At 37.1% G+C, this 23,071-nt stretch overlaps 1 protein-coding gene and 1 long non-coding RNA gene across 2 annotated transcripts; one reads left to right on the top strand and one right to left on the bottom strand.

The window, feature by feature from the left end:
- Positions 1-1,552: 1,552 nt before the first annotated feature.
- LOC121262328 lies at positions 1,553-1,957 on the top strand. The gene is made up of 2 exons (XR_005940083.1): positions 1,553-1,706; positions 1,748-1,957. It is a non-coding gene; the product is annotated as an uncharacterized LOC121262328 (long non-coding RNA).
- On the bottom strand, positions 1,870-22,920 carry LOC121262327 (putative lysine-specific demethylase JMJ16). The gene is made up of 13 exons (XM_041164762.1): positions 22,423-22,920; positions 22,164-22,302; positions 20,308-20,866; positions 20,094-20,165; positions 19,735-19,812; positions 19,079-19,597; positions 14,705-14,929; positions 13,907-14,068; positions 8,580-8,948; positions 6,660-8,004; positions 6,456-6,559; positions 3,116-3,313; positions 1,870-2,348 (listed from the first exon to the last, which is right to left on the bottom strand). The coding sequence occupies exons 3-13, from the start codon at positions 20,629-20,631 to the stop codon at positions 2,016-2,018; spliced, it is 3,729 nt and encodes a 1,242-aa protein (XP_041020696.1). The 5' UTR covers positions 20,632-20,866; positions 22,164-22,302; positions 22,423-22,920; the 3' UTR covers positions 1,870-2,015.
- Between the last annotated feature and the right edge of the window lie 151 nt (positions 22,921-23,071).

Genomic DNA, 23,071 nt, shown 5'->3' with positions numbered 1-23,071 from the left:
TCATCTTTTCACTATTGAACAGCGCCAAATACGCTTTCAAACTCTCGTCTTCCCTTTGTTTCACAATCAGTAAGTGGGTTGCATGCCTCATTCGCCTGTCAATGGAATTGTCGACCCAATTCCTCAAAACTGTCAATGGAACCCGACTACAACGCTCCAAACCATCCTTGGGTCATTCCCTCTAAGATCAAAGGGAAAGCCTTGCATGCAATTTTTCCCAAAAACCCATGAAGTGTCATATGAGCTTTAAAAGTCTCCAGATGCTCCACAAGATCCTTGGACCCATTATACATGTCTATCGCAGAAACTTTGAATTTTGTCGGAAGTGGCACTGCCATGATCTATGCACTGTACGACAGATTGATGTTGGTCAGCAACTAATCAACCGAGGAAGATGTCCCTATTTTTTTGGTCATTTATTCGTATTTATCCATCAGGCTACGCAGGTCATGATACATCTTCCTCGTCTCCTCATTTTCGTGGGGGGGTTTGCCTGCACTCTATGCTTCTGTCTCGACCTTGTCGACCTGGCTAGGCGCTATATCCTCCCTTGACGATCCGTTCCTTGCACTGGGGACTTTGTTTTTCCTTCAAAGCGATTAGACTTCAGTGGTGAGCTTTTTCACAATCTCCTTCATCTCTGCAAGTCTTCCTTCCATGTTTCTAGGTGATGCCTCTTGATCCTTGGTCGTCTGGGATCGAGTGGTGGTGGGCATGTGAAAAGCACGCTAATTGTAGGACAAGAAATCCAACAGACGGCGCCAACTGTTATTGACGTATTTCACTACTCCACACACACAATCACCTGCAACCAAAGAAAGATAAGGGTTGGAGGTTTTGTAGAAATGCCTCCGATGCCTAAGTTAATAAAATAATAGAGATTTTTTCGGAAGTAGAAGAGAGCCTTGTTGTCATACCTGGGTGGTATAAATAGAACCCATAATGTCTTCTGTTTGATATGGCCGTCTAACCCATCATTTAAAATTCAAGTTAGGAGATAGCTATACAAGCTTCCCTTGCTTTCTTTGGATAAACTAATAACCACTCTCTTGAAATTCTTGGGTAACTATTACTATATCCTTTCAATGGGCCAAGTCCTCGACTCAGAGCTTATTGGGTTAAGCTTGGGCTTAGGCCCATGATATGGTCCAGCAAACTCCCGAAAGGGAAAAGGATTTAGTCCCTTCCATAATGTGCAAATCCAAATATGGAGCTCTCGCTTCACAAACACTTCGACAATGACGACTTTTGCTTGGAATCCCTAATGTCGGGAATCCTGAGGGTTTCTACTTGTCCCTCTCAGTTGAGTGGCAAAGTAGTCTCAAGACTCGCAGCGTCTCTTCTACCAAGCCACGTCATTTACTAAAAAAACATATATAATCATAACTAAGCTCATTACATATAATTATAATAAGAATCAAAAGATGCAGCTTTTTCTTTTTTTTTTTTTTTTTTTTTTTTTTTTGTATTGAATTTTTCTATAAATCTAAAAAAATAAATCTAAAACATTTAATTTAAATCTTAAAATCTTATTTACCATGTTAGAAAAACAAACATGGCATCCATCCAGAAGAGAGGATTTCGTAGAGTTCTTATCCAAGCACTCCGCAATCTAGTAAGAATAAATCTTATAATATTTATAAAATAAAATAAAAAATAATTACTTTCTTCTTGGTTATTTATTCGGACTTGAGAGCATCTAGTCCGTCTCATTTCAGACCTTTAGAATTTGGAAAGTATTTCAGAGAGAGATTGATCCATAGATGATGAATCTAATTTTAGCCTCTTCACTGCTACGAACAGCGAATAAGCTTCCTTCCAAGTATCATGAAAATCTTGACGTTTTTCTTTTTCTTATTTTTCCTTTTCTTTTGTTCATGTTAACTTGTTGGTTAAAGAACGATCAGGTTTGAGTACAAAATACCTGCAACCTGAGAGCAGGAACTGAATTTACAGTCAAAAAACTGCCATAGGATATTTGATCTCTCAAATCCTCATCCAGACCAAATAATGAATCATCTAGGACGATTGTGAATCTCTTCACTAAGAAATTGAGTCACTAAACCTCGATTGGCTGTTGAGTCATTATAACTTAAAATGCCATGCAGTGTGTTCAATTCCTCTTGGCTCGCCTTTTTAAATAGCCCCCTCAGCATTGAATCAACTCTACTGGGCAAGCTAGAATTTCCAGGGGCCACCTGATTATACTTTTCCTCAGACATTGAATGGAAGGTTTTGCCAGAGTCTTTGTATTGAGAAGTTTGTGGAATCTGTTCCTGAGGCCGGGAGTAGGGCCGGGAGTCCCAGTACTCAGTACAGACTCGACTTCGATCCATTGCTTCTATGGCCTGTTTAAAGACAGCAACAGGTAGGGTTAACACAAACTTACTTACCACACTTTAGACAATTTTTCCCTACAAATTTGAGAAAATTGTCAAAAGCATAGAGAAAAATAATAGTCGTACTCATACCAAATGGCAAACTACTAATTGAAACTAAACTTTGCGTTAAAGCTTCATGTAAGGGGTACATCTTTCATTTTCATTTCCAAAAGTTTTGAGAACATAAACAACCATGTTTGGACAACTCGAACAGAAAACGAAAAGTCAATTCAATGTTTTGCAGACTAGATTTTCAAAAATAAAAAATGTGAACAAATCATATGAAGAAGAAAAAGAAACTGAATTTTCATCAACAAAGGAGTTTATCTTCTAGATTATGGTTGGATTTGTCATGCTTCAGCATAGAAGTTTTACATAACAAAAGCAAATTCATTTTATAAGTAGAAAATTGCCAGGGGTTTCACCTTGAGCTTGTCCAGGTTTACATGGGTTGCAAGATTATTTTTTATTTTTTTCCTTTTAAAGAGAATGGTACCCCGTAATTTTATAATAAGACCTCACTTACGGAAGAGGAATACCATGATTGCTTACAAGATAAATCATTAAAGCCACAAACTAGATCCCATAAACCCAAAAGCAATAAATGGGAAATAAGTTTTTAGCAGAAGAACTATAAAGAAAAATATTATAAGCATTGTAACCTTTCACCCATGTCCCATCACAGACACTTGCACCATCACAGAAGTAGAAAAATAAGTTTAATTGGTATTTACCTGCACAATTTGTGGTGAAGTAAACCCAAACATTTCAAAACCATCAAGACTCCCAGGTGGCTGTAAAGGGGGAAGGTCTGCCATTCCCAGTTTATGTTGCTTTGTGATCTCTTGATTCACTCTGTCTCTCACCATTTCCCAGCATCTTGAAGCAGAGATATGAATAAACACCTCTTTTGGACATTGCTCCAATGAAACCTAAAAAGTGGGGTAGAGATGAACTCACTTCTAATTAAAATTACAATTTTACATTACTTTATTTTATAATTGTAATAAGTAATTTCCAAATATACCTATAATGCTAAAAAGCAAGTAAACTCCAGCCAAAGCAGCGGTTCCTCCCTCTTTAAGAACAAGATGAAGGAAAAGGCCATGGATTCATGACCTAGATATTGTGTAACTTGCCTATCACGTGTATGTGCAATTTACAAATCTATTTACATGTAAAGCCAATTCACTGTTCAGATTAGAAAAAGCAAAGACTGCTATTATATTAGAAGTCTGACCATCACAATTTTCCCTAATTTCTCTTGCCACAGATCCACCTTGCAGTATAATGTTTGGTCATAATAGATGTTTGGAAATATTTGAGCATTTTGGGAATTTGTTTGAGATTAGGTATTGGAAAAGAGAGAGAAAATTGAATAAAAATATTTTTTAAAATAAGTCCTGTATTGAAGTTTGTGCAAGTGGATAAATAAAGTTGAAAAGTTGTTTGAATATAATTTTTTTAAGATTAATTTTTGTTTTGGAATTTGTAGAAGTTGTATTGATTTTTGTGTCTGAGTAATAGGGCTACAAATGGTCCGGTCCGGTCCGGTCCGGCGATAGACCGAATCATCATTTTTCCGGACCGGACCGAACACCCAAAGGGACCTGACTGGTCCGGTCCAGTCGGTCCGGCTTAATTTTTTTTATTTTTTTAAATAATTAATAAAAAAAATTACTTAAAATACTAAATTAAATTAAGTGACTTATTAATGTAAATTATGTAACAAACTCAATAAAAAAATATTTTATATGGTCAATAATAATAAATTTGATGAAAATTATATTATTAATTTATATAATTACTATATAATTAACTAATTGATATTATATATTAGTTAATTCATAGAATATTAACAAGTGTTAATAACATATTTAAAATTTTATATTGTTAATAGTGATATGTTAGATGAAGATATATATATATAATATTGTTAATTTATAGAATATTAACAAGTATTAATAATATATTTAAAATTTTATATTGTTAATTGTACAATTATTATATATAAAATATATATATATATTTTTTTTCATTTGGTCCGGTCCGGTCTAAAAAAACCTTGGACCATGGACCAGACCGAAAAGTTTCGATCCTCTAAAATGTGGACCGGACAGGTCCGGTCTAAGTCTCAGTCCGGTCCGGTCCAGACCGAAACGGTCGGACCGACCGGACCGTTTATCACCCCTACTGAGTAATGATTTGATGAAAATTTGAAATAGAAAATGTGTTTTTTAGTAATGTTTGAGAATGAAGTTATGACAAATGTTGAAAAATTTTGAAAAATCCTTTGTTGCCAAACAAGGCCAGTGATCTCCATGCTACTTTATATATGACTGTCCAATATATCGTTTTACTACAGTTTACTGAAGATGTTGCCTATAATACACCTACTCATTTTCTGTGCTTTCACATATTCCCACAAACTCCAACATTTTCAAAATCTCTAAAGGAATCCTATATTAAAACAGAATTTTGTCAATTTAATGAAACTTTACATCTATTTAGGGAAGCACTTCAGGTGTTTGAGTTGAAGAACAGGTATCAAATGTGTAAAAGATAATATAAAGCAGCCTGTGTAAAGTGAAAATAATCTGTCACAGAAATTTGCATCTTGGGATGAAATATTCCAAAGGATTTTGCATCGTAGGATGAAATATTCCACAATTTGATCCAGAAAAAATCTAGTGCACCAGAGTAAAAGGATAGCATTAGCATGATAGATCTGAGTATTGAGTACCTAACCATGCTTCTGACAGAAATCAGTACCAAATCATACTTAAAAAACATATCATATTCCTTTATTGCATAAGCAATCATGTCTTCTTAAATCTTTCCGGGAAAACTTTAGCATCTCAAAGATTTTCAATATTTAAAAGCTTATTTAACGTGCGAAAAACTGAAGCTAAACCATTTTTTTATGGTAAGAAAATGAAGAGAACCCATTTGTTGAGACATTGTAGCAAACTTCAATAGGAGCTTCCCAAAGTTTAGAGGAAGCAGAAGTAAAAGATGAAAACCACATTTTTTATTATTTGCAATGCACCAAAAGAGCTAATCCGCCAGGGGAAAAGTATTTTTAAACCTAAACGAATTGCAGCACAAAAGCACACACCGTATAGTGGAAGTGCTATGAGAGAAAAAAGCATGTTTACTTATCTTCCATTAAAATAGAGGTAACATTGAGGAAAAAAACGAAACATTGGGAACCATTTGCTTGAAGAATTTGATCATTTCTAGCATGGTTGGGTATATTTGGGAATGCACAGGAAAATAAGTTTTGTAAAGAACAAGATAATAGCTGTTCTGCTAAAAATTTAATAGCCTATGTAGGAGCCAGAATTATGGACCCACATCCTTCATACCATTTGAAAGCACTAGGGCTGGGCAACGGGGCTCCGCCAGGCCCAACCCCCGCCCCCACCGCACCCTGCCACCAGGGCTGGGCCTCCGCTCCCTCCGCTCTATCCGTTATGGCCGCCGCTGCCCTCTCTCCCTCTCGCAATCGCCGTCCTCTGATCCCCATCCTTCTCCTTGGTTCCTCCTCTTCTCCAAGTTCTTGAGTTTTTTTTTTTAGGTTTTCTTTTGTTGTTTTCGATTCGAATCATTGGATAGAAATTGTATTGTGGATTTGATTTATATTTTGTTTATTGTTGTGGATTTTTTGTGTGATTTTGTATATTTTGTGTTATTCAATTTTTTGTTTAATTTTTTTCCATTTTGGCTATGAGGCCATGGGCTGTGGAAGGGGGTGGACGGACTAGGGGTCCACCCCCGCACTCCGGCACATGGACGGGGGCCCCACCAGTGGGATACGGTGGCGGATTTTGGGGGCCAAAACTTCCCCCCACCCCACTCTGTTTGACCTAATAAGATGATAACCACTATTTTCCTTTTACATATTTTCCATTGTATTATGTTGCATTTAAAAAATGTACACTAAAGTTCAATCAGAGTTAAGCCTTTAGGCTCAGCTGCAAGTTAAGCTTTTAGCAACACTGAATGCAATCATGAGTGTAAACCAGCTAGAATATAACATAAACTTTAGGGAAGTGAAGAAATTTCAATTACCATAAAGAGAGGTCCGTCTCTTCCTGCATCAAGAACTTCTGAGACATAGTAACACATATTTGCTGGATCTAATACACTTATGTACTTAACCCGGCTCCTAAATCCTGCATCAAATAGAATAAATATGAATAAGTGCATCCTACCTATTTAGTCTAACATCTTCAAGTTTCTATCATCGTAGTGGAGAAAATGGCTGCAACATACCCTTGGGGAAAATGGCCTGGCTGTTACACCAAAACTTCCCAGAAAATACAACTCCAAATTCCAGAGGTTCAACAGTGCAGTTGATCCTCCGCACGACCTTGGCAATGCGAGGACCCTTTTGGCGGAAATATCTGTCCAAATTGTTCACAGTGCAAGATGGGTTTCCTGCAATAGTTCTTATATTATCCACTATATTTGAGGTTGCATTTAATCCCATCTTTTCATGTTTATTGTCATTGTTAGGCAATCCACTGCCATATGGTTGTAGATTCCGAGGATAACTCCCACAATTTGCCAGATCATGTTCACTGGTCTCTCTTGCAGTCGAGCAGTCTTGAGTTTTCCTTCCTAAATCTGCACCACTAGAATTCACATGACAAGACATGTTTGGTGGATTTGATCCTAGAAGGGGTTCACTACTTCCATAATCTCCATCTTTCGTGCGCATAGAATGAGATAAACTATTCCTTTCTCCATTAGGTAACGTCCCCATCACTGCTGCATCAGTAGAAGGGGCAGTCAAGATAGGATCTTTATTATTATTACATAGGCTTGCTTTATCATCAGAACCTGCCAGCATCTCAGAAAGTCCTAAAGGCTTCTCCGAAGAAGTTTCCCTTTCTTTTCCTAAAATTGGCCTCTCAGGTTCATCGCCTTCATCATCGCTAAGAAGTATAACATTTTCACGTTTCCAGACTGAAGGCTTCTTCGCTCTTGATTCCTCTGCAGCCGTTGTTACAGCATATATTGCATCTTCTTGAGACAACTGCGAAACAGGATTTCTTAAATTGGAAGGCAAAATAATCAATCCTTCTTTCTTGAACTTAGAGTTATGGTTTGCCATCTCATTTTCACGAGAAGAACTACAAATTGTCGATGATGCATTTCTACACTTCAAAACCGATTCAGCTTCTGATATCTTCCGTTTCAGCTGAGAAATCTCATCCATGATCCCAGTTGATTTCCTCAAGGTCTCTTTACCGATTGGCAGTATATTCTCGTGGGACACATAAGAACTCAGAGCAAGTCCAAGATCCAGTCTTGCCCATCTGTATATGGCACTTAATTTTCCTTCCAATGCCTCAATAAGGATATTTAATTCAGTGATGTCATAGCGAAAGAGAAAATATTTAGAATCCCAAGGACATGTACAGAACTGCTTTGCATGATCCAAGCATGCATATTTATCTGGGGAACAACGACAACCTGCTGCAGACATGTGCAAATCAAAAAGGCAAACACTACATTCCCTCTCAGATGTGGCATCAAAATTGTTCTCCATCTTTATTGTCTGTGAAGAACTGCTGAGAAATTCCCTCCGCTGACATTCCATCTCAATTCGTGTCTAAGCAAGAGAAACATACAAAGTCAAAAAAGGAAAGATCAAAGAACAGTAGTTGTGTCTAAGAAACATACAAAGTCAAAAAAGGAAAGATCAAAGAACAGTAGTTGTGTCTAAGTGCTGCCCATATCTGCTGGTGAACCCAATAGGGCCCAACTATCTTTTTTTGTTTTCTAATCAGGGTGAACAATTAAGTCAGTTTAGCATTTAGTTGGGTTAACTATCAAGGCCTTGTTCATGAATTCAAATCCATGTTCTGAAATGCAAAATGGGATTAGATTGTATCTTCAATCCTAATTCCAGACATTCCTAAATCATAAATCCAAAAACCAATTATGAAAATGATATGCCATGATTCTAAGTCTATCCTAATTGTCATAATTCTTATCTTTCGACAGTTCCTTAACTATTTGCTGAATTCTATTTCAACCCTTCTCTTCTTAAGTAAAAAAAAAAAATCTGGATTTCTAATCAACTCAGGACTGAATGAATATTTCATATACGTCAATCATCCCAATCAAAAAGAAAATAAAAAAAAAAAAACAACAACAACAACAAAGAGAGAGGTAGAGTTTTACCTTGAGTGTTTTAGATAAGATCCCATCCTTTCCACAGACATCTTTCCATCTCAAGTTATCCGAAGTATTTTTCTTCAGTAAATTTAGTTCCCAATGTGCTCTAACTGCTTCCCTTGCTGCCCCAAGTAAAAGTTTGTCATGGGAAATGGAAGTCTTTCGTCCCTGCTCACGGTATAGCTCTACAGCAATCTGCCCATGGGGCAGCCAATCAACTGGAGCTACATTAACTGCCTCGGCACAATTGAAGCCACAGTTGAACCCTGAATGATATGCTCGAGGGAAGGTCAAAACAAACTCTCCAGGATTCTGAATACACCTATATACAGGTACCCCCTCAGATTTCAGTATCGCAGGGGAAAGCTGTGTGACCTGCATGAGAAACTCATATGTTCAGGGCATAGCAGAATTTCAACGCATTGATAGAATAATGACTCCACTCTTTGTGCCCCCATTTCAGTAATATATTCCATGTATTATGTCCCATCTTTTTTTTTCCCCTTTTTTTTCCTTTTTTTTTTTTTTTTTTTAAAATTTCGAGGAACCTCTCCAAGGCAAGGCCCTTTGGACCCACCCCTACAGAGTAAACCCCGGTCCTGTGCACCGCACACTCGGAAGTTTCCCTACATGGAATTGGTTAAATTATTGGCTTTTCACCGGGAGGTGTGGCCCCAAAAGATTGTTTGCACCCATGTGGTATTGAATCTTGGACCTTAAAGGGAGTGATACCCCAAGACCAAGGCCTTCACCACTTGGGCCAACCCCTTGGGGTTATGTATTATGTCCCATCTAATATGGGGAACTCTAGACCCCTACATGAGAGAGGAGATTAAGGATATTAGTTAAATGATAACATTCAAACTTTTCCACTAAGATGCATCTGTAAAAAGTTAAATCACAATAACCTTCGAGGAAATTGGTGATTGAACAAGGTTCAAAGAATCAAAATATTCCTATCACAGAAAATAGGCTATCTTAGACCATCTACAAATCTCAGTAAAAAAATAATCAGATTTTGTGCCATCATCAGTGACACCTACTAGGGCTCCAAATTTTGCCTTTACCTTTGTCAAGAAATTCACAAACTTCATCAAACATTTTATGCCATTTTCAAACTGGCAAACACGGCTCCCTACCAAGAAATAGATAAGGACAAGGGGGCATGACAAAACAACAATGTATTTTAGGATCTAAGGCATGCAAGTAAAATGGTAATAAAGTGGCAACCACATACACATTTGCTCGTGCAAGATGAAAACTTGAAAAACATATGAACAAAAGTTGGCAACATATATATAATCTTATTAAGAAATAGCTCTTTACAAAAATATCAAGTCCATTTTATGTTGTACACATAAGGAGAGAGGCTCTCAAAGTGTCCACCAACATATGCAAATTTCATTTTATAATGACTAAGAAATTGTACATCTTTGATGTCAAAAAAGTGTCAAAGAAGTGCCAGTGTCCAGCATGAGCCGGATAAGAGAATAGATCTACCCTAAAATGAGATGCTAATGTACTCATTTGGGGCCTAATTAGAGTACTTTTACTTCTGCAAAGCAATCAAAGCATATTACATGTAGCATTAGGAAGAAAGCACCCTATTCTCTTTCCTCTCCATTTTGCTATAATTTTACTGGATACACTGAAGTCCCCGATGGATAAAATTATTGTCAGACAGTTTCTTCCAGGAACAATTTTTTTTTCAAGTATTCCAGGAAAATTATCGAACCCTTCACGTGGTGACCAACAGGTAAATAAGCATCAAAGCTGTATCGAGAACAGTGACAAGTAATTGGGCCTTGACCCTTGACAAGTTTTTTGTTAGTCAAAATTCATTAAAAACCAAACAGTGTACCCATGTGCAAAGTGAACCACCTATCAAATGGGCAAAGAAAACAAAACCACCTAACTAAGACCTAACATGCCCAATGTTGGTGAAAGAACTAGGCACGCACAAGCGCAAACACCATCTAGAGCCTAGAAGCAACCGTGCACCTAATTGGTAAATTGCAAAATTTTAGTGATTATATATAATAACAAAATCCATATAATACAATGCAATAGTATAGAAAGCAAGATGGTAATACGTTGAGCCTCGACTTATTTGAATATCACACAACACGAAAATTGAGTAATCATCTAATTACATAAAATTTAAACATTTTGTTTTCTATAATTCTCTTGTGTTTTCTATATTTTGTTTTCTACGCTAACATTAGCAATCCAATATCAATCCATCTAAAAAGCCAACTTGGACCATTATATCGGGTTCAAAGCATATAGATCACATATGACATGTGCTTTGCTTTTGGTAAGGAAAGCACTTCAGCCTTGGTGCTTTGCACTTTAGCTCTCTTTTACCAACACTGAACCTAACAGGTACTAACCACAAAAACAAGCTGCTACTCTAGAGATTATACAACACCCCCACAAAGCCCGAAAAAGCACCACTAACTCCCACACAAAGTAAAACCAAAACTGAGGGCTTCAAAGCCCAAAATGACCTTTTCCCCTTCTAAACCATTTTAGCAACTGAACATTGCTCAATGTGAGGGGATCCACTTTATAGACCACTGCCAAGTCCAAGACAAACTAAGGTTATGTTTTGTTACACAGTTCAGATGAGATGAGATGAGATGAGATGTTTTGTTAAAAGTTGAATAAAATATTGTTAGAATATAATTTTTTAATAATATTTTTTGTTTGGAATTTGAAAAAATTGAATTGTTTATTATATTTTGTGTGGGAGTTTAGAAAAGTTGTAATGATGAGATGAGATGAGAGGTTTTGTATATCCAAACCGAGCCTAAGAGGCCAAAACCCCCCAACAAAATCCACCCTCATCACACAAAATTGTGTAGCACTCTTCTAAGACAAACTAAAGAGGCCAAAACCCCCCAACAAAATCCACCCTCATCACACAAAACTACGTAGGGCTCATGCCTGGAAATAAGGGTGCTACCCGCCCGTATCCACTGAACTAGGGGGGGGGGGGGGGTGCCCCCTTCCTATACTCTACCCCCGGCATGAGTGGGGTTTGCCTCCAGAAATCCAGCCCCGCTTCCTGTAGTTGGGGTCCCCCATCCCAGTGCCGAGGGGTAGATTGGACCCTTCATCCATCTACCTCCCCGGTTAAAATCCAACGAGCTCACTGCCCACCCATGGCCAAAAAAACTAAAACCATTAGTGAACCACCAACCATAGAAAGAGGGAGACCGGCCGGGGGCGACCACGAGAGGGAGAGAGAGAGAGACCATGATGGAGATAGGGACTAGCTGGGGACGACGCCATAAAACACTAAAACAGAGACATTGAGAAAGGAAAGAGAAAGAGAGATATCAGCTGGGGGTGACGGTGAGAGGGAGAGAGAGACCATGATAGCAACGGCAACTGGTTGGGGGTGATGGTGACACCATAAAATAGCGACACTGAGAAAGGAAAGAGAGGAGGGGAGAAAGAGTGAAAGGCACGAAGCCCCAGGGGGGAAAAGAATGGCTGGGTGGCTGGGAGTGGGGATTTCACGTTTTATATGAAACTCAAACCCTATATTAAAATAAAACCCCAAAACGATAGCATTTTATTAAAGAAATAGTTTTTTTTAATATATACCTATATAATATGCAGACGGGCGGGGCCTAGAACAGGTGGGCCTGGGCTCAGCCTGGGCAACGTCCGAACCTGATTTTCCAAGTGCAGGCAGGGGCCTGCACCTTAGCATCTAATAGCCAGGGGTGCCCAACCCCCCAAGAGGGGCCAGCTGGGTGGGCGCAGACGTACGGTTGGAGGGGCCCTGCCGCCCACCCCTACCTAGAAAGGACTAGTTAAGGTTGTAACTAGAGCTCCTTGGAAGTATTATAAAGCCCAAATACACATAGTGAGGAACCAAGCTCATTCTCCTAATCATTCAATACACCTATACCAAACTCATTCTTCTAATCATTAATCACCAACCCAAAATAAGACTTCATGGGCCAAGACAATCTACGAAATACTTATCAAGGCTCACATTGCACTAAATGTTTGATGTTATATAGTATTGCAAGGTCAACCCTAATAATACCATTTGTAATGATCTAAAAAAAGTTGAAGTCACATCGACGCTTATACACTAGAACTTAATCTTCTCCCTACCATACGATGTGGGCCACCTTCATTCACCACCCTCATCTAGAAGAATGGTGTTAAAATCTCCTCCACTCATATGTCTAACATCCTCATAAGGTCATTTTGTTGCATCATGGCTCATAAGGTCATCTTGATACCATTTGTAACGATCCAAGAGAGTTTTAAGCAATATCTATGCTTATACTCGAAAATAACTAGTCAAAGTTAAAAATAAAGTTTATTGGAATCATTACAAAGTCTAGTTCAAGCAAGGAACCAATATGGGACTTGGTACTCAATTACCATTTAATAGACTCATTCCCCTTCTATCATAGATCATCCATCCAATGAGGAAAATTGGGGTGTTAGAGATACAGTTACTGAAGTGGCAATGGAAACTACAAATAGGAAGTTTACTTCAGCTAGACCCAACCAATCTCCTCTTCTCAAGGGAACGGACTGAGAAAAAGAGGGGAACTAGTATGATGGGAAGCTTTCCATATCAATATAGATAAGCAATACGTTGCAAGTGCAAGAAGAATACAAGTGAGGGAGGAGAAAAAATATAGTAAAAACAAAAGGGAGGCCAGAAAATAACAAGCTCAGTTTCCTAACACAACCTTCAGGTGAGGAAAGGATCATTTATGATCATATCCATATTGATACACTATTTGCAGAGACAACAGGAGATTAACTCTTTGTACTTCTCATTAACTTCCTAAAGAAGGATACGAAAATTTAGGAACAAATGACAGCAAGACTTCACAATAATCTAAATAAACAATATTCCAAGTTTTCCATAAAATAGAGCATGTCATTCAGGATAATTAGTTGCTAATAATTTAAAAATTCTAATTTAGGAGGAAAAAAAGATAATTATTTTTATGGGTTATCTTGTATTTCAAATAAAGAAACCCTTATGCTTGTTATCCAAGAACTTAATAAGAATACTGGAATGGAAGGAAAATTGGAGTTTTCTAGGAAAATGAACCTTCCCCCAAGTTATTTTTCAAGATAAGAAAAAACTTTTCAATTAATAGAATCTAAGAACATATTGCCTTGAAGGCACAGTGTATAGAAAGAAAAAAAAAAACACATGAAGCAAGCGAGATGATCAAAAGGACATAACAGTTGTATGTCCACACAACAGTTGAACAAGTAAACCAAGGCCAGAAATTACAGATGTCAAACGACGTTATAACACTGCAAGAACATTTACTCACCAGCTTATGAAGTAAGTCAGGTTGTTCTTCAAAAAGGTCAGGCAAATTCTTTCTCATAGCCTCCTCTAATTTACAGGCATTCCTACCGGGAACACCGTACCATATTTTAGGAGCACCCCAGTGCAAGTAATTCAATGAGTACAAGTGGTGATCTTCGACATGCTGCAAGTAAAACAACATAAAAAATTATCGGTCATGACTCTAAAATGAAGACATAAGCTAGAGCCCCTAAACAGTTGTCATACACTTTGTGATTCTACACGCACAAAAATATTCGAGAAATTTAACTTTATGGGCGAAATGTTAAAAGTTGAGACTTCAAGATCTTAACATGTACTATGAACTCTGCATAGTGAACATAAAAGTTTCAAGGTGAGATTTCCCCCCACCATTTGTATGATTAAGACAGAACAATCGGTAAAGAACAAATAGGGAGGAAAAGGAGTACCATAGCCAAAACAAATAGAGAAAGATAGGGTAAAAGTAAACCAACATTATTTGTCAAAAAGAATAAAAGGTATAACCAACAGCCTAAATGTATTCTATATTCCCTATTTTTTGGAAAAGTTAGAGCACTCTGTTCTTTTAACCTTTTCTTGTTTCAATCATTTGCGTTTAGTTTTTTTTTTTTTTTTTTTAGAGCCAGATATAAAATACCATGCAAATACACGTACTTTATGCACAGGCATCACGAATACCCCTTGCATGCACACATTCTTACACAAGCATAGGTTATACATGAGCAATTATCCAGAGATTATAAGCTGATGTAGAGGAAAATTACATATTTAGTCTTACCCAACAAAAGGAGGAAAAGCACATCCCTATATACAACCACGGCACCAGAACACCAGATATATCACTGCCCTCATAAGAGAGGACAGATCCAGGAAGCCTTGGAAAGTTATTCAGGTTCCAGCCTGATTTTATATACTTTTCGTCTGAAGCAGATTTAACTTGACTGGACACCTTGGGAAAACCGCTGCCAAAAACCCCAGTTTCAAGATCAGCCCCATACAGTACCTAAAAAAATGATAACATTGCAAAGTTAAGGTTAGACATGCATATGTGGTGACACATACAGTACACAGTCATACAAACACTCCGTCACAAGCAGAGTCAGGTGGAGAGAGGCGACGAGCCCAACAAAGAAGCTTCTAAAAAATCTACTTCACCCCCCCCCCCCCCCCCCCCCCAGGAAAAAATTTGAAATAACCTCCCTATGCCTCAATAAATCTTTTAAAACAAACCTGTAATCTCTGCAAGAAAAAATCAGAAAAATAAATGTATCAAAGTTTAAAAAATTTAGCCCCAAGGATGTGTTTGTTTCAGTTGAAAATTATTTTTGTGAAACATTTTCATCTCCTGGCATGTTTGAAAAGGGCAGAAAAGAGAGGTAAATGGAAAATGACTAGTGGGTCAATTGAAAAATCATGCGTCGGGTGGAAAATGGCCTACCCCTCTCCAAGGTGTAAATCATTTTCCACCCCCAGTTCACGAATTCTTGCAAAAGATAGACGTTGTTAGCTGAAAACCCATGGCCCAATCACAGACTGCCACATGTTGATTTTAATTTTTTACGAGGATTTAATTAAATTTTTTTCAAAAATAAGAAATATATTTTTATAACAAAAACTGATCTTTATATTTTTAAAACCTTAATATTATAAAAAAATTGAACACCCAAATTATCAAGGATGGAACATGGATAATTTTATTGGGCTTAAATTAGGTTTAATGGGCCATTTTGGATAAGCCCACAAGCTATAATTTATTGAGGTTGGCTAGGAATTTTAATTAGGCTCATAGGCGCAAAATTTATTATGGTGAATTCAAGGTTTTTATTGGGCTCAATAACTAAATTAAAAGCTCATTTAATATTTATGGACCAAGTGGGCCATATTAAATTGGGGTTAGGCCCAAGAATTATTTTACAAGTCCAAAGGGACCCCCTTAAAAGTCCAAAAAATAGACCCAAGAGAAAACTTTAGGACCCTTAGGCCAAGCCCAAATAGGTATATGTAAAGACCAAGACCCAAGGCCCATGAAAAGGCTCAAGCCCGATTACCCAAACATCCAAACCCGAGTACATGTGTGTGTGTGTGTGTGTGTGTGTGTGTTCCAACCCGTTAGCCATTCACTGTTTTCCTTCCCCCTTGCAAAACTAGGGTTGCCGCACCCAAGCCTCAAGCCATCCACTGTGTGTTCAACCCCTTAGCCTCTGTTAGTTCACACAACACCACCATCATGTTAGCCAAGCATCCACACTTTCACTACATACGCCACACAGTGAGCCCAGGTTCCTCATTCCTCCATGGACGTGAATCGCGAAGCAGGCAACCCCCACATCTCAAGGCTTCACACCCCCATGGCCTCCACTCAATGCCCTGTCGCACGAAATAGTGGGCTCCAAGAGTATTGATGTCGTTGCACCGCGAGGCAAATCCACTGTGAAAGCCCCAAATCCAACAGTGAACCCAACATGCCCACGGCCCTAGCACCGCTGCAAATAGTGCTAAAACACCTCCCACATTCATTCCCGTTGCTCTATTGGCCACCTTCCGTATAAAAAAGAGACAGTATATCACCGTGAACCACCAAACCCTATTTTTATACAACAAAAACAGAGCATTGAGAAGCCCAACCATGTCCCGACCTCCTGCATCCCCTCCAAACCAACACAACCTCTCTTCCATTGTCAAACACCCAGACCACTCCTTTGACCCACCATGTAGAGCACAACAAGCATTTAGAGCCGCCACCATTCAACCACCGGAAATGAGCATCTCCAAGCCGCTGGAAACAACCAATCCACCGCAAGGAAAGCCATCAATCTTCCCAGTCGACGTTGTGCACCATGGACAAACACTTCCCAACTCCACCCTAAAAGCCACCCAAGAAGGCTACGCTGTCGAGAAGCCAATGGAAGCCCAAACAACACCGACCAAACAATTGTACTGTTAGCTTCCCACACAACTCATGAACCACCCTTCCACCTCTCGTTAAGGCCCTCTCTCTCTCTACCCGCGTAAACTTTCTTTGTTCATGCTATCTCTCTCTCCAATGTCAAGCTCTCTCTCTCTCTCTCTCGTTTTCTCCCTCATATCACGCACTCTCTCTCTCTCTCAGCACCTTTCACTATTCTCTCACATTAGCTCTCTCTCTCACTCTCTCTCTCCAAGAAAGCTAGATTACAAAAATACCCCTACCCAGTTTAGCGTTGACCATAGGGTTTATTATTTATGATTATATTTTTATAATAAAAACAAGAGAAAATAAATGTTGGTATGCGGAGATATTTTTAGGCTTAAAATGAGAATTTTAGATTTTTAGGAAACATAGATTATCTAAGTATTTTAGGTTTTAATTAAAAGGTACGCATTAAATTAGAAAGTTATGTAAGTTACTTGCCTATTTTATAGGTGATCAATAATGCACCAGAAATATTTGTTTAGCGCTACGAGGTAAGTAATATGATCATACCCTTACACGTATGTACGGTAAATGACATGTCTTTTATAAATAAAAAATATTATGCATGTACGCCCTCTACTGGAAGCCCCTTTTTACATACTCAAGTTATGCATGGAAGGATTTTTTACTACCATGATAGATTTATAAATATCATGATTTTATGCATAAGTTTTATATTAGTTGCATGGTACATGCATCAAGATATTTCATAAAAAGCCATAATTTTATGTGAAAAATTATTCGTCAAAATATTTATGAAAAGTCATTTTATGTAAGTTATGCATCAAAATATTTATGACAAGTCATAATTTTATTTACTTATCAAAATAAAGACAAGTCATGATTTGATGTGAAGAGCTATGCATCAAAATATTTATGAAAGGTCATGATTTTATGAAAGGAAACATGTATCACAACATTTAATGAAAGATTACGATTTCATTTGAAATCTATGATATGATACGGCACGATTTCATTTGAAATTTATGATTATGATATGATAAGACAAGATATGACAAGAAAGTATACATTTATGATTATGATGAAGTATGACGGTTAAGATACGCAACGGGCTATGTTATGATATGAAGACGGTACCATATGTTAAGGGGCATATTGCATTGCTAGGAAGTACATGCTAGTAGACTAGTAGTGTACCCAATGTGTCTTCCTTATGTATGGATCCCACAACCCATGGCCACGGTCAGAATCAGAATTTATTAAGTTCGCTAACCTAACTCACGAGGGCCCACAATGGGTACCGGCCTCTGACAAGTAAATTACAAGTTAAGGCATTGCATGCACAGATCAGGTTCAGGTTCATGTTCATGTTATTTACGTATGTAACTATGAGTATGCATGTCTTTCAAGAAACCCTAGGTTAATATTATGTTTACAGAAAATGCAACTCAGCATCCCACAACACTTACCACACATGTTCTAAATTTTTTTATTTTTTCTTTCTTATTTTATTCATACTAAACTAATTGAGTTATTCTACTCATCATCCAAACACTACATACTTACAAAAAAATATTAAAAGATGTGTGGTGTGTGGGATGCTAAGTAGAATTCTTCTATGTTTACTGTATGATGCGTTGCTTATAGAGTATTCGACTCATTTTTGCATGTTTTTATATTTTACCCACCCCAGGTGAGAATCTTTATGAGGATGGAACTGCAGGACAAAACTTCGCCTAGGGTGGCGAGGCAAAATCTTAGACAGTTTACGACATGCTCAGTTTTATGATTTTAGTTTAATAGCTTAATTTGTTCAGCACACGAGACTTGATAGATTTTAATAAGTGCTTCCGCATAGTCTCTTTTATATTCAATATTTTAAGAAAGAACAATTCTATCTATTATATGGAATCTTTTCTACCTAGCGCTTCCTTAGGAATAAAAGAAAATATTTTTTTAAAAGTCAAGGTCAATAGCACTCCGGTTCCCTTATATTTCTAAAAATGACTTTATTCTTAACCATAGGGGAGCAGGGTGTTATAATATTCATATTGAACTATAAGAAAATTATATTTGCAAGTTGGTGTAAATGACATACCATCCACACCAATGATATAATAGGATTTGATTTGCAAAAGATTTTAATTTTAGATTTTTCTTGCAAACCACCCTATCAGTGTGGAGGTGTGTCCTCCACACCAGCTTGCAAGTAAAAGGATTCAAACTCTAAAATCATACCTCAATTTCTTCAGAAGGTTTCTGTACCATCCGCCAATATTCACCTTCAATATTCTCAATGGATGGTTCCCACTGCTCTTTAAGCATATCCAGATTACAACCAATATTACTGGCATGTTCAATCTTACTAAAGTATTGGACCTTGAAGTCATCTGCATATTTCTTAAAAGTTTCCAGAGTAAACTCTGGACCAGGTTCAAACCCAAACGTTTCAGCCTCATAAAATCCAGCGTCAGCAAGTCCTCCGCTACTAGTCACACAATCTGCACCCATGCGCACACATCTTCTCCTTTTTCTCTTCATACTATTATGAACTTTTAACCTCTTCCTCATTGAATCTCGATTCTGAAGTTTGTCAATCCTCTGGACTCGTGTAGAAAATTTAGCAGTCTCCCACATATTTTTCTCCTGAAGAGGACAGGGAGGTTTCCAGGACGAGGGAGGAACAATGCGACACACTCCGTATGGTTCAGCTCTTGGGCGTATACTTGCTATATAATTCAAAGTATTTTCAAACTCCTGGAAAAGCCATTTAAAAGTTCAAATATCCTATTCCTAAAAATAAAATAACTGTGAAATTTATAGTTAATAGGAAAAATGATAGAAGCAATTGTCATACTTCTATTAAGTTAAATCCTATTGGAAAAAATAACAACCTCTTCGGTTGGGTAGAAAATGGGAGCACCCTCAAGGTCTGTTCGAGAAGCCTCTTCTGGGTGCCATCTTGCAGTAACCTGTTAGACTTCAACTTTCAATAACAAAATATTAAAACACAGGCCCAAATACTATTTTAGGACCACATCAGTTTAAACTCCTCTGTCATTGTGGCAATCATCAGCATGTCAGAAAGACAAAGACAACATGGCATGATGCAGTGTAAAAAATTTTTGTTTTGATCGGTATTAGGTTGTAAAAAAATTAGGAGGCAACAGATAACTATTACAGCTATGGAGGAGTCGCTAAAAGGAAGAGGAAAGACCAACGGTGTTAAAGCATGAAATTCTAAAATAATAACCTTTTGGCAATTACTACACTCTGGACATCCACGGATGACCCCTTTTGGAAGACGAGGCTTTGAAGAGAACTTCTGCAACAATAAGTGGCACATAAGTCATCATGTACAAATACAGCATTCTCAAAGAGGAAGAGGAAAAAGATAAAAAAATATCAACAAAACAGAGAGCAACAAAAAACACATATATTATATATAATAACAGAATGAAACTAACTTGATCAAGCTGCTCAGCATCAGATTCATCTCCTGAACTGTTATCATAACGCCCATAGTTTATCGAAGGTCTAAGCCGGAGACACCTTTTAGGCTTTGTAGCATCACTGACACCAACCTCTGCTTCTATCTTAATGGGCATTGATTGAGAAGTATTTGTGGAGGCCAAACAAGCATCCACGTTTTCCATGTCTTGTTTCTCACTATCTTGTAACCCCTTCAAGGTGAACGATGTAATTGACTCAAAGCCCGGTGGAACTGATGGAAATTCATCATTCTCATCTTTAATGCAAGCTCTCATTAGCTCTGTCCCCATTAGAACCATGAAACAAAGACAGCATAAAATATTTTCTCTGAATCGTTCACTTCATGCCGAAATGAATCAATCCAGTATCAAAGTTGTCTGTCTCAGGCTCATCAACCTCGCAATGTGACTAAATGCAGATCTGAAGTGGCAAGTGCAGCATTGCGTCTAAACCTCCACTGGTATCTTGCAACAGCCCAGCTCCAAAGAAACTAACACACTATCCCAGGTATATTCCAGAGTAAAGAAAGTTGCTCTACAATAAAAAAATAAATAAATTATTTAATAAATAAAAATATATATTCCTGTGCAAAACAAAATGAGAAAGAGAACTAGAAATCAACTGTTTTTTTTTTTTTATAAGTAGAACGAGAAATCAACTGTTTCACTGAAGATTCAGAAACCCCATGGTTTGGGGCTAATCGAAATGGGCAACATGACTCCAAATATATCATGATTACAAGGATAAATAATTCACTACCTCCCAGAAATCAACAGTTTTTTTTTTTTTTTTTTTATGAGTAGAACGAGAAATCAACTGTTTCACTGAAGATTCAGAAACCCTACGGTTTGGGACTAATCGAAATGGAGCAACATGACTCCAAATATATCATGATTACAAGGATAAAAAATTCACTACCTCCCAGAAACTTTTATTTCAACTCCATAGCGGACACCACAAAATTGGATGACATACCATTATGTTTGCAGTATCATGAACTCCTAAGAATCACTTAAATTTTCAATTATTTGAAAAAAAGGCAGAAGAAGAAAAAAAACGATAATGGTAATAAGATTGAATCCATCAGGCCTAATTTCTTTTATTGATAATTAAACAATTGTATTAATAACAATAGGCATAGCCCAACAGGGCTAATTTCTAAAAAAATAAGAACAATAATTTTAGCATTTGAATCCAAGATTCACCAGGCACATTGTACTGTTTTGCTTTCCTTTCCTTTCTTTTTTTGTGGCAAAATCAAGTAGATATCACAAATAATAACGAATTTAAGGAACCATAAAATTGGATTGCATAGCATAGCATACTGTTTGCAATATCATCAACTCCTAAATATTAATTAAAATTTCACCTATAAAAACAAAACAAGAAATAACGAGGAAAGGGGAATAAGATTGAATCCACCAGAACGATTACCTAGAGAGAGAGAGAGAGAGAGAGAGAGATTCCATCAGGCCTAATTTTTAAACTAAAAAAAAAAAAAATTAATGTCATCGTGCATTTTTTGGTAACAGAATCAAGTAGTTATTACAAATTATTAAGAATATAATGATCCTAAATCCTACAGATGTTCACAAGAATTTTTTATGACAAGTCATAAAAACAACATAATCAAAAGCTCTTAATGACACAACAGAACTGAAAGCTATCAATTCAGCGCCACAATGATCAAATAAAGGCCCTGCAATTATAATTTTGTCCCTGAATTCGTAGCAATCAGACAGAAATCCCAAAAAGGAAAATAAAATATAAATAAAATCACTAAATAAAATTAATTAGATTACATTAAAAACTAAATAAAATTTGTGCTTACATGTTGTTGATCCAAGAGTCTGGAATTCCCAGTGAAATAAAAGGAGCTCAAAACACCATCAACTTCCACCAGCTTTTAAACAAACCAACTACTTGATCCCCAATTGGTTCAAGGAAGCAATTATTACCAGAAAACGATTCTATATTCGAAAACCCTAATTTCAGTTTTTGAAAATATAAAAAAATAACAACAGTAACAATAATAATAATAATAAAAAGGAAAAACAAAAGAAGAGTAAATCTGATGAAGCAGATCTAACCTTAACCCTAACCCTAACTCTAACCAAGATGGCTGGGAGGGAGACAAAACGATTTAGGCAGAGCAGAAGGAACCCCAAGGAAAAAAAAAAAAAAAAAAAAAAAAAAAAAAGGTCAACAAGGGTACCCACAGATCCACAAATGAGAAACAAGACCCACCCCACCAAGAAGTCTTGACTGCAAAATCAAAGGAATTTCACCTAGAAGAATCACAAATCAGAGGTTATATAAGATTATATAACTAGAAGAGTCCCAATTCAACAAGAGAGGGAGAAGATAAGGGCATATCCGGAAGGTAAATTAACTCACAGAGAGAACATTCGGAGATTTTAGATTAAAAATACAAAAAACCAAATACACAACAAAAATCCTGCATTAAACATGTAACAGATTCTTATGCCCCTCGTTGATTTTATTTTCTCTTTCCCTCGGTGATTTTGGCCACAAATGATGTTGTTTTTCCTCGAAAACGACTCAAATTTACGCGTGCACGCTGCTGCAGTCCATCTATAATTTTTGGGTTAATATGGATTTTGTAATAGAAAAACACTTTTATTTTTTTTATTATTTTGTCTTATCAAATGTCCGCTATTAAAATAATAAATAGAAGAATTCAATAAATTTAAAAAAAATAAAATTTAAAAATTTAAA

This window comes from Juglans microcarpa x Juglans regia, chromosome 4S, assembly GCF_004785595.1.
Source record: "Juglans microcarpa x Juglans regia isolate MS1-56 chromosome 4S, Jm3101_v1.0, whole genome shotgun sequence".
NCBI classification, from domain to species: Eukaryota; Viridiplantae; Streptophyta; class Magnoliopsida; order Fagales; family Juglandaceae; genus Juglans; species Juglans microcarpa x Juglans regia.
This window is presented reverse-complemented; position numbering and strand designations above follow the sequence as displayed.